The 11,108-nt window shown below is 39.3% G+C and overlaps 3 protein-coding genes across 3 annotated transcripts in view; all 3 read left to right on the top strand.

Moving 5' to 3' along the window:
- The window catches only part of LOC109973641 (protein FAM117A-like), a 7,938-nt gene extending 4,751 nt beyond the window's left edge, over positions 1-3,187 (top strand). Inside the window, exons 7-8 of the mRNA XM_020623390.1 lie at positions 248-419; positions 1,730-3,187. Of these exons, the coding sequence (XP_020479046.1) occupies positions 248-419; positions 1,730-2,030 (473 nt within the window). The 3' untranslated portion in view covers positions 2,031-3,187. The remainder of the gene's footprint in view (positions 1-247; positions 420-1,729) is intronic.
- Positions 3,188-4,098: 911 nt separating this feature from the next.
- LOC109973615 (cytochrome c oxidase subunit NDUFA4-like) lies at positions 4,099-6,224 on the top strand. The gene is made up of 4 exons (XM_020623348.1): positions 4,099-4,272; positions 5,407-5,495; positions 5,684-5,744; positions 5,936-6,224. The coding sequence occupies exons 1-4, from the start codon at positions 4,222-4,224 to the stop codon at positions 5,990-5,992; spliced, it is 258 nt and encodes an 85-aa protein (XP_020479004.1). The 5' UTR covers positions 4,099-4,221; the 3' UTR covers positions 5,993-6,224.
- A 1,129-nt stretch (positions 6,225-7,353) lies between these two features.
- The window catches only part of cenpt (centromere protein T), a 7,074-nt gene continuing 3,319 nt past the window's right edge, over positions 7,354-11,108 (top strand). The window contains exons 1-10 of the mRNA XM_020623375.1: positions 7,354-7,687; positions 8,098-8,206; positions 8,288-8,432; positions 8,519-8,612; positions 8,780-8,916; positions 9,114-9,171; positions 9,350-9,486; positions 9,555-9,612; positions 9,742-9,878; positions 10,175-10,792. Of these exons, the coding sequence (XP_020479031.1) occupies positions 7,602-7,687; positions 8,098-8,206; positions 8,288-8,432; positions 8,519-8,612; positions 8,780-8,916; positions 9,114-9,171; positions 9,350-9,486; positions 9,555-9,612; positions 9,742-9,878; positions 10,175-10,792 (1,579 nt within the window). The 5' untranslated portion in view covers positions 7,354-7,601. The remainder of the gene's footprint in view (positions 7,688-8,097; positions 8,207-8,287; positions 8,433-8,518; positions 8,613-8,779; positions 8,917-9,113; positions 9,172-9,349; positions 9,487-9,554; positions 9,613-9,741; positions 9,879-10,174; positions 10,793-11,108) is intronic.

The following is an 11,108-nucleotide window of genomic DNA, read 5'->3' as shown; positions in this document are numbered from 1 at the left end:
TGTGTATATATATATGAAATATAAAACAATCTTAAATCTTTGTCCTTTTTACACAATTAATCCTTTTAATGCTCAAACTCGAATTTACTATATTAATACTTAAAATGATTTCATTTCTACAAGAGTTGATTTATTTCACATTGTAAGAATAATTCTATGTAACTAAATGTCTCAATAATTAATATATGTACATTGTCTCAAATGTTTTTTGAAACTCATACTGGCTTATTTTTCACCCCCTTTTCAGAGTTAATAGACAGCACAGAGACATCCTTCCTGTCTCCTTTCTCCTCCCACAATGAGGCCGACCTGTCCCTGCCTCTGCTGATCTCCTCTTCCCCAGGGCTGAACAAAAGCTGCTGTTTCCAGAGAGAACCTCCAGAGGGCTGCGAGAAGGTCAGAGTGTGTGAAGAGACCAGGTATGTTTTATAGGGCTCTTTGTAATGGAGTGAGCCAGTGTAATTATAGTTGGACGCCTTCTCTTTTTGCACACTTTATTGTGTTTTTATATTTAAAATGGACACAACTGCCATTATTGCACATCCATCTGCACTCAGTAAGCCATAATAACAAAGTGAAACATTTTTTTTGCAAATATATTTAAACCAACAACTGAAAACTCTCATTTACAAAAATATTCAGAATCTGAATCTGGAATTTTATACTAGTTGCAGCTTCAAGCCTTCTTGAGTAAGGCTTTAGGAGTTGTGCACATCTGGATTTGGACAGTTTACTCATGTCTTCTGTCAGATCCTCTCAAGCTTTGTCTGAATGAATGAATGGGAAACATCAAGCACAGTCAGTGATGTGTCCTGAAGCCACTCCAGTGTTGTCTCTGCTGTTTGCTTGGGGTCACTGTTGTTCTGTAAGATGAACCTTCACCCCAGTTGCATGATGTATGCACTCTGGAGCAGGTTTTCTTAAAAGACCTCTTTGTATCTGGTTGTATTCATCCTTGGTTCTGACCAGTGTCCCTGTTCCTGAGAAGTCTCCATAGCATGATGCTGTCATCACTGTGCTTTAATTCAGGGAAGGTCACTGCTTGGTTTTCACCACACAAAGTGCTTGGAGTTCTGTCCAGAGGGTTAAATTTTTCTCATCAGACATAATCCTTGTCTTCATTCTCTTAGTCCTTTAAATGCTGTTTATCAATGAATTTAATCATGAATTAAAATGACACCTCAACACAGTAAAGTGTCTGTGTGAAGAGGTCTGATTACTTCCTGAAGGGACTGTTCAGTCTGTGTCAGATCAGATTGAGTCAGTGTGTGGGCGCCCTCTGCTGATGACTTTCTTGTCCTTATACAAAAATGATTCACCTGTGATTTATAAAATAGAAAAGTTTGGTTTCTTTTAGGCATGTCATACAACTTGTTTTTAAGTTTAGTAAACAATGTTCAGAGAAGTAAAAAGTTGAAGCTTTTTTTGTTTGTTTTTTTTTGTGTGCAAAAAGTCTAACTCTGTTCCGGGTTTTAGGACTCACTACTATGGCACTCTATAGGTTTTAGTACTGAGTGGAATAGTGGGTTAAATGCACAAGGAGTGACTACTTTTAGCTTATTTGCACAGTATACAAGTGTAGCTATCATTACTTCAATAGTAACAGTAAAAGTTAGTGGTATCCTAAACTGTGTATGTATGTAACCAGGCCTCATTTCCACCATATAGGCTTCGACATGAATTAGTTTTGTCATTCATTTCTCACAGCCGCTCTCCTTTTATTCTGCAGTGCTGCACACCAACCCAAGCCAGCCCTCATCTCCTCCTGCCCAGATCCCAACAAGGTAAACTTCACCTCCCACGGAGGCTCAGCCTTCTGCCCCGTCAGCCTCCTCAAACCCTTGTTACCCTCGATGGACCTTTTGTTCTGCAGCCTTGCTGTCTCTCCAGTAGGCAGCTGCTCGAGCCAGGGAACAGGCTCCTGCCAGACGACGTCCTCTGGCAGCCACACTGCTCCTCCAGATTCCCTCATGCCCATGACCACTGCTACAGTCCTAGGAGAGAGCTCTGGGGAGGGCCTCGCTTTCTGATCACAGTTGCAGATGTTGTTGTGGTAGATTGCGCAGAAAACAAATCTTTCATGGTTTGGGACAGATATGTTGGTGTTGCTTTACTTTAGAAAAGGCCCTTACCTTTTCTACACAGGTATAAAATAACTTTATGTTAAAAAAATATTATGAAAAAAAGTTATGTACTCATACACAATCCAAAGGGCATATGCTTTATAAGCTACTTGTTTTAGGCTTCTGGGCATTGTACGTCTCTAAATTAGTACCTTTTTGTTTCTGACATTATTATCCAAAGATTGATTTTTGGCCATACCAGAGTGTGAGAGATGTCTTAGGAGATATAATCTGTTGGATGATTGGCCCCCATCACTTGCTGCACAGATTATTTTCTGTTTTCCCCAAAGAAGCAATCACACACTTTTTTTTGGTCGATCCTGGTTTTTAAACTCTTGACTGCAGTGTGTCATCTCTGTCTATGTGACAACACAGTCTGGGCCAACTAAGAAAAACCCTTCTTGGATAGGTTTGGTTGTTTTTAAGAATTCAAAGATGTTTCTCTGCAATTCACCTTTAAAAAAAAAAAAAACTCTTAACTCTACCTTGCACGTGTTGCTGGTGGTGTACAAAGCACGACAAATCAACTGGGTACTTTTCATTTACCTGATTGAAATCACTTTTTGATTACAGTAGACTTAAGGGATTTTGCCAGATGTAGGACTTGGGTAGCATCAGTACCTAAACATCAGCTCATTTATTCCTGCTTTAAAAACATGTTCCAATGTTGTTTTGTTATAATCTTGTTTACTTGCAAACAAAGTAACTTGTGCACATGGTAATGGATGGAAACCTGTTACTCCTTGATGTTCTAGATGTGTGCTTGATGGTATGTTAATTTTGAGGCTTTGCAGCCTAGTTGACTGACTGACCAGTTTTAGTGGTGTAGATTTGTCATCCTGTTTCTCTGACGATGTCCCGTTTCTTCTACCAAGCTGACAAGTTGATGTTCAGATAGTTTTATTTCTAGTATACATGTTTGCACAAATTGAAATGCTACTTCTGAGTCGCAATTCTTATTTTTATATTCACTTTTGTACTTCATTGTAAATGTAAGGGTAGTACTGTGTATTTTCTGCATCTTTTTTTCAATTGCCTGCAACATAAGCTAAAAAAAAGCCCATACTCTTCAATTGCCTGCAACATAAGCTAAAAAAAGCCCATACTCTTAGTTTTGTTCTGTCAGAATAATTGAGGCAGGTGTTACAAGAGATATTGTATCAGGTGGATTTTTATGCACTTCCAGGAGAGGGTTTTATGTGTAGAAGACATGTCACTTCCGTATGGTAGTCTCGGGATTAGAGTTATGTTTGTGTATGTATGTGTGTGTGTGCGTGTACTCACATGGACAAAGTTAGAGTCTGATCATCTGAATAGCTTCTCTTAGTTTTAGTTTCCTGGTGAAATACTGATGGATTCAAACATTGTCAGTTTCCAGATAAGCCTCTAATTGTAATGTTTTGCATCTGGGTGGATGCTGGGGACATGCTGTTATCTCAGGTTCTGGGTTCTGTCCACATAAACCTCTGATTGATAATGTGGTGTCTTTGTCATTATTAAATTGATCATTGTCAAATAAGAACAGTGTTCCTTTCCTTGCTATTAGATCATCCAGATGTTTGTTCTTAAGAAGTTACTTTCATATGGCACTGTGACAGTTCATCAAACTATGTTGAAGATGAGGAGAAACTGGAAACTTGAACACACACACACACACACACACACACACACACACACACACACAATTCAATAGCAGCTGGACAAGCTCTTACCGCAGAAAAGCTCCAGAGCAGCTACTTTAATTGTCATAGTGGTGAGGCAGTTTTAGGCTGACACCTTGAGTCGGTGTCCTTAACCAACACCAGTGTTTATGCTTTTGTTTCTTGAGGTCTGAATTAATGTAAATGGTCCCTTTTAATATATTAAAAATACAGAAAATGTGGTTAGTAATGATATTTAACTTGCTGTTCCACACAATAGGCGGGCATACAGGGTACAGATGTGCAGCTGCTGTCGTTGCACTGTGGGATTGGCTGGCAGCAGAGGAGCTAGTGTGCGCTTCAGTGTACGCGCAGGCCCGTAGGAAACGACAGGAGATTATCCGCAGAAGCGCACATTTTGCCCGTACATTTTTGCTCAAGTGGGAGGGTTGTCCGCCATGTCGTCCATGTTCAGGATGGTCGGCAAACAGCTCAAGACCCACCCATCTGTAAGTCTCAAACGCTGTCTTTTATTATTTGTAAACGACCCGGTGACATTGGAAGCGCTGGGAGGTCGTGGTGTGGTCAAGCGCGCCCCCGTTCCACCAAACCTCTCCTTCATTATTTGATGAATGATAATTCGCCGCATTTATTTATTCAGATAGCTTCACCTTTCTTCACTGAATTCAAGCATTGGGACACATGCAATATGCGGCAAATTCCCTTAGCTCATGGCTGCAAAAATGTGACATTCCGTGACAGATGTAGACACGTGATCTCGGATAAACTGAATAATAACGCTATTTTGCACCACTCTGTTCTTCTTATCTTTCCTCCTGTAAGATTTTATAGCCTAGGCTGTTTTTACTTCGCCACCCTCTTTAGCTTCATAGGAGGACTAGGCTGTTTTTAAGGCTTTTATTTTATTTTTGTATCTTAAAGGATAAGGCACCTGCTCCGATAATGTAGCCTCTGTTGCAACTCTGTTGCTTAAATGGAATAAAATGGATGACTTGCTATGATAATGATTTAGGGGAAATATCTGTCCATAAAGGTCTACATTCGCAATCATCTATGAAATCACTGCAGCACGTAGGCCAAGATAGCACCGTCTCCATCGAGGCCAAGGCGATGTTAATCTGTTTCTCCAAGGGCGACGGGGTGAAACATTTTGCTTTATGATAGCGTCCATAAACGGTGTGAGCTTATGACATAGATGGAAATATTATGTAGGCATTTTATGGACTCTTGTGACAGGCTGTTATTATTACTCCCAAGAGATTAGACACATACTATTCTCACAATAAGCCTCTTACTGTATATAGGTAGCATATAGCTTGTACTCTTGAGCTGGCATTTCACAGTAAAACTCTGTTGCTTAAATGGAATAAAATGGTTGCAAACCTTAGGGGCGAATACATTAACTGATACTTTAATTTCTAAAATTTTCCTGTAATCTTTGCTTTTTTAAAACTTGAGAATTGATAGATCACTTTTTGATTTAAGAAAACCTTGTGCTTTAAGAAGTCACAAACCAGAAAGCATTGGAATAAAGAACAGTAGGAACTAATATGAACAACACAAGATCTTTATTGTTGGCTGAACACAAATAATGTTGACTGATCATGTTCTTTGGCCACTAGCTGATTCCCCTCTTCATCTTCATTGGTGGTGGAGCAACCATGAGCATGCTGTACTTAGGGCGGCTGGCTCTGAAAAACCCTGATGTCTCGTAAGTACCAGTAATATCTGAGACAAAATGCAGTGACACTTAACAATCTTGTTGTGGAAAAATCCTTGCTGTCTTAATGTTTTTAAAACCCCAGTGTGTGTTTGTTACAATATTATGTTCTTTGTGAAGAACACTAATCACATCAGGGATATTTTGATTCAATTATAAGATCTTTTTTATGTCCTCAGCTGGGATCACAAGAACAACCCTGAGCCCTGGAACAATATCGAGCCCAATCAGCAGTACAAAGTAAGAGCTTTTCTGCACATATTTTACCAATAACCTTTCCGGTTCTGTTGCTCTTGTTTTTCATATTACTTTAAATGTCATTAAAGTTCAATTCCATATCTGTGAAGAACACACATATCTGCTTTCTTATCTTACCTCAAAGTCCATTTTGCTTACTCACTGTGTACATATCTTCCTGTATGTGTTTCCAGTTTTTCACAGTTAACACGGACTACTCCAAGCTGAAGAAGGATAGGCCAGATTTCTAAGTCACTTGTACTACTGATTTTGTTGTTAGTGCATGAGCCTTTGCACTTTTTCCAGATACAAAATGAGCCATGACACCGAATGAAGATGCTACACTCGCTCATTTGATTAATTTCCAGAATGAAGGGGAAGTGATTGTTTTATGAATAAAACAGGCAACCACCTGTTTTAACCATTTCAGTTGATTTTTTGATTTTGTGTGAATTATTAAAACCATTTCAGTCACACTTCTCACTTGCATTTGTATTTTTGCACCCTTTAGGTTTACAGAATCTTTATTGACTGATTGATAACCTGATGATTTCTAATGGATGCATTAGAAGTGACATCTTTAAGGTTTCATAAACAGGTGTTCATATTAGCACTTTTTGGTGGTATGGTAATGACTGACTTGCAAAAAAAATATATTTAAATTGTAGTATTATGAGACAAATATTCTAAGTGTCATGAAGTATTATAAGAAAAAAATTACTCAAAAACACACACTGTCTGCCTGTTCATTTTTTTCAACTACACTCAGGTATAGCTAGCTAAAGCTAATGCAGTCTAATGCAGCAGGCCTTCAATGATGCCTCCCATCATAAAGGCAATTCTTTCAGAGACAACCACCCTGAATGAATATTTAATATTTTTGCAAAGGTAAAGTCAGTTACTTTTTTCTAAGTTGAAAATATGTGTTTGTTTCTGTTAGAGTATTTATAATTTATGATAACCTTTTGAGTTTTGACAGTATTCCAGTCTTCCTGCTTGGTTTCCTTTTGATTGGTGCATTGATTTGCTCTTTTTGCCTTTTTTTTTTAACCAGCAGGGTGCGTTAATACACTAACAAATGAAAAAATATTGGGCAAGAAATACAATCCTACAGGGTCACTACTGTGACTGGGCAAGAAATTATATTTAGGCTATTATTATTTGAAGAATATTATTTTCTCAAGTTTCATAAACACAAAAAGAAATGTAAGTATGACTTTCATAATAGATCAGGAACATCGTTTAAAATAGCTGTAAAATCTTCAAAATGAAAAGGCTGGAGCATCTGTGCTTAAATGTCGTTTCTGGTTTAAGATTTGTCACACACCATTTGTTCTCTTATGTATTTATGTCTTATGTTAAATGTCATTGTGATTTGTATATCCAATTAAAATCTGATAATCTAATTTACATATGCCTGTGCACATCAAGCATGCCAACAAACAGATTTTAAAAACATTTATGTCACATAAATGAGTAAATAATATTTAAAAAAAATCACAAAATGCCGAAATCCGTGTTTCCCTCGATGCTTTAATTGGTGGCAGTAGCATCCCGCTAGTCAATTAAAATAGTAGAAGAAGAGGACACATCTCGCGAGGTTTCACTTTAAAATAACGCGGTACCAGAGTCTATAAATATTTTGATATAATCGCGCGGGACATTGTGAGTAGTGAAGCTGTGGAATAAAGACCTTATATGATAGCTAACACAGAATTGATGATGTTTAACTAGACCAACCCTGATATAAATATCGTTCCTCGGTTCAGCCTGGTTTGTTGGATTCAGTTTTCTGCAGTAAAATTTCCGAAGCAGTTCAACCGTTTGTCAGCTGATTGTGGTCGTTGGGTTTCTAGCTAAATGGACCATACGGAGGATTTATCTGCTCGGGTCCTGCTAAAACATATTCTCAGCACCGAGCCACCGAGGACTCCCATTACCCGCAGGTAACTTACTTCAGCATCAACTTAACCGTAAGTAAGTTATTGTGGGAAGAAATAATCAAGTCAAATAATTCGTGTTTCAAGCCCCAAATAACTAGCTAACGCCTGTCAAGGCAGTGCTAATGTTACGCATCCTCGAGTCAGCTTAATGAATGTTAAGTTAAAAAGTCTGCTAACCTAACGTTAACGTTAGTTATGTTGTTTGCTTGTGTTGAATGTAACTGCTAAGTTAGAATTAAAACTATAGTGGAAGCTAACAGAATTCTGCAAGTGTACACCTAACAGCTGACACGGGAGGTGGGGCAATTTTATGCCAAGTTTCCATAAAGTCTTGATTTTCAGGTTGTTAAGGTAACGTTACAGATGAGTCTCAGTAACTTTGTAGTATTGCACTAATGATAAGTTGTCTGTAGTGCCTCCAAAGCACAGAGTACCACCGGGACTAGGCGCAGGGGGAAAGATGCAGATTCCCGCACCCCACAGGACATCTTGAGGCGCAGCCAGAGACATAAAATGCGTGAGGTGAGGAAGACAAGCATGGTATATACTAGTAATGGACATATTGTTGAGTCCTTAAAGTGGATTAATTTACTCTTTTTCCAGAGTATAATCAGAAAATCCCTACCCGCTTCTACAAGGCGTACTGCCTCAGTTGTGCTCAGAAAGATGGGCACTCCTGCCTCAGCCTCAGTTCTGTTTAGTGAGGGAGAAACACCGAGGCACATACTCAGGAACATCCTGCAGACAGGTGTGAGCACTGCCCTGCTTTTCTTCTCACATCATGTTGCAGTTGTTTGTTGTCCTTTTAAAAGTGTGATATCTTTTGTGATTCAGAGCCTGTGAAGACCCCTGTGGTTCATAAGAAAGCTACCTCAGAAGAGCCGCAGCTGCCTTCAGTCAATTCCAGCATTACCAGCAAGCGTCCAAGGTGAGAGTGTCTAACAGGATGTTACTGACATTTGGGAAGCCCATCTTAGTTGTGAGGAACTTTTTGTATCATTGAGTTTTAACAAAAAAATCTTGTTGCCCTGCAGTCTCTCCAGCAGTACTGGCTGATTGTTATGACAAGTTTGTTTTTATTTTTCTGACTTTCAGTATTGAGCTGTCAGCATTGGATCTGCCTGACTTAACAACTGGCAATGTCACAACCACTGCAAAGGGACTGAGCAGAAAGAGACCGCGTCAGAGCTTTAATGTAACAGCTTTTGAAAAACGGCTTAAAAGGGGAGATGGTAAGGTTAAGGCCACTATTGATAGAAATGATTGAAAGAGATTATATAAGATCCTACACATTTTTTTTACATTCATACATTTTTGCAGTAAGGTTTGGGTGTTCTAACTATACTCCTGCTGCAAACGTGAGCTGTATCACACAGTTATGGTACAGATACAGATTTGTTGACTAGCTATTGGATGCTTAAACTTACAGATATTGAAGAGGGAAATGAAGAATCAGTAGATGACCACTCATCACTCTCTTTGTCAAGGTAAACTCCGTAGAAACTAATATCATGTAGCGTTTCTTTTTTTTAACAGATAAATTCTGATTTTCAGGCATTGTCTGATTTGCACTGACTGACTTCATTTACTACACTTGTTTTTGTCATTTGACAGCATTTATATTCCCCTTTACAGTAACATTGGCCTTCCTGATTTATTTTGCAGTCCCACTGCTCTGGATCTAAAAACACCCTTTGTGGATGTTCAGATTAAAAATAGGGGTCTGCAGAGAAGGGTTCTCAACCGTCAGAGGATAACGGAGGAAGATTTTGGAGCTGCTGTAAAATGGAGGAAGATGGGAGGTAAGCATGGTGATTAACAATTATCCTACATATTTTACTGAATAGCTGATGGATGCCTGTGCTTACAGATGGTGAAGAAGGAAAAGAAAAATCACTAGGCGACTACTCATCACTTTCTTTGTCAAGGTAAACTGCATAGGAAACTACATTTATTTTTAACATGATCAGACATTGTTTGATCTGTCACGACTGGCCTTATATCTTCTGTTTTGTGTCTACTGTTTACCATAACAACCTGTCTAATTTGTTTCGCAGTTCTACTTCTCTGAATCTGAAAACACCCTTTGTGGATGTTCAGACAGAGAAAAGGGGTCTGCAGAGAAGGGTTCCCGAACGTCAGAGAGTCACAGAGGAAGAATTTGGTGTTGCTATAAAACGGAAGCAAACGGGAGGTGATCATGGCATTTAAAATGCTCATCTTAACCTACACTACCAAAAATGTCCTGTTTTTGTTTAATGTCACCATACTGTATGTTTAACAACTCAATGAGAGCACTGATTGATTTTTTTTTTTTGTTAAGTTTGTCTATTAACCAGCTACATGAGCAAGTAAGATGAAACTAAGGTAGCTTGTTACTTTTTAGAAGGGAGGAGTAAATAGCACATTATAGAAAAAAACTTTTCTGTCAGCTGCTGTCCTCAGTGCCACTAATACTCTTGAATGTTTATCTCACTCACTCTAACCCAGATGGGGGCAGCTTGGCACCTGGGAAGCAGCTTCTTAGTGAGACTACCTACATAGAGGGCTTCACTTTGGGCCAAAGTAAACTCAGCGAACATGATATCACAACTGATATCTTCAACTGTAACACGGCACTCTACGCCCAGCCTGGTGCTGTGGCTTCCAACTTCTCCGCTGTTGCAACACAGGACAAAATCACAGTGATGGCTTCTCAACTTCAGAGACAGGTGAAAGAAATGGAAGCAGAGCAGCACAACCTGGAGAAAGAGAAAGCAGTGTATGCATTTCCATTTGAGGAGGGGGTTGTGATGGAACCTAAGAATGAAAAATGTGTTTCTCAGTCAGAGGAAGATGTGCATACAGCTGAATTTCAGGAGGAGGATGGGAAGTGTACTGATGGTCAGAGTGCAGCTCATCCTCCTCCTGAAGAGGACCCTGCAACCAGGTCTCAGTTGGAGGAAGAAAATGTTTCAGTAGACTCCCAAACTGAAGATGATGATGGTGGAGTTTATTCCCAGCCTAAACAAGATGCTACTGCTGTGTCTCGGCCAGAAAAAAAGGAGGTTGAATCAGACCCTCAAGCTGAAGACGAAGTTGGAGCCAAATCTGAAACTGGAGAAGAAGGTGCTGTGACATTTAATCTGAGAGGGGTGTTGGTGGGGCTGTGCAATTAATCGAATTTTCGATTTCGATTTCGGGGCTCAACGATCACAAAAATGGTGTGATCGAGAAAAAAACGATTATTCAGTTTTTTTAAGTTATTTTGGCCTGCGTTCGCACATCCGCACTTTCATTTTCGCTCCTTCCCCTTGTGTATGTCGTATCTAATCGCATTTAAAAATCAGCGCGAGGGAAGATGGCAGAAAAAGATCAGCCACATTAGTCTTTGGTCAACAAAAAAGGTAGAAGAAATTCTGTTGTCTGGGAACATTTTGCATTC

This window comes from Monopterus albus, unplaced genomic scaffold (genome assembly GCF_001952655.1).
Source record: "Monopterus albus unplaced genomic scaffold, M_albus_1.0 scaffold297.1, whole genome shotgun sequence".
In the NCBI taxonomy this organism is placed as follows: Eukaryota; Metazoa; Chordata; class Actinopteri; order Synbranchiformes; family Synbranchidae; genus Monopterus; species Monopterus albus.
Note: the sequence above shows the minus strand (reverse complement) of the source record. Positions and strands in the feature narration are given on the sequence as shown.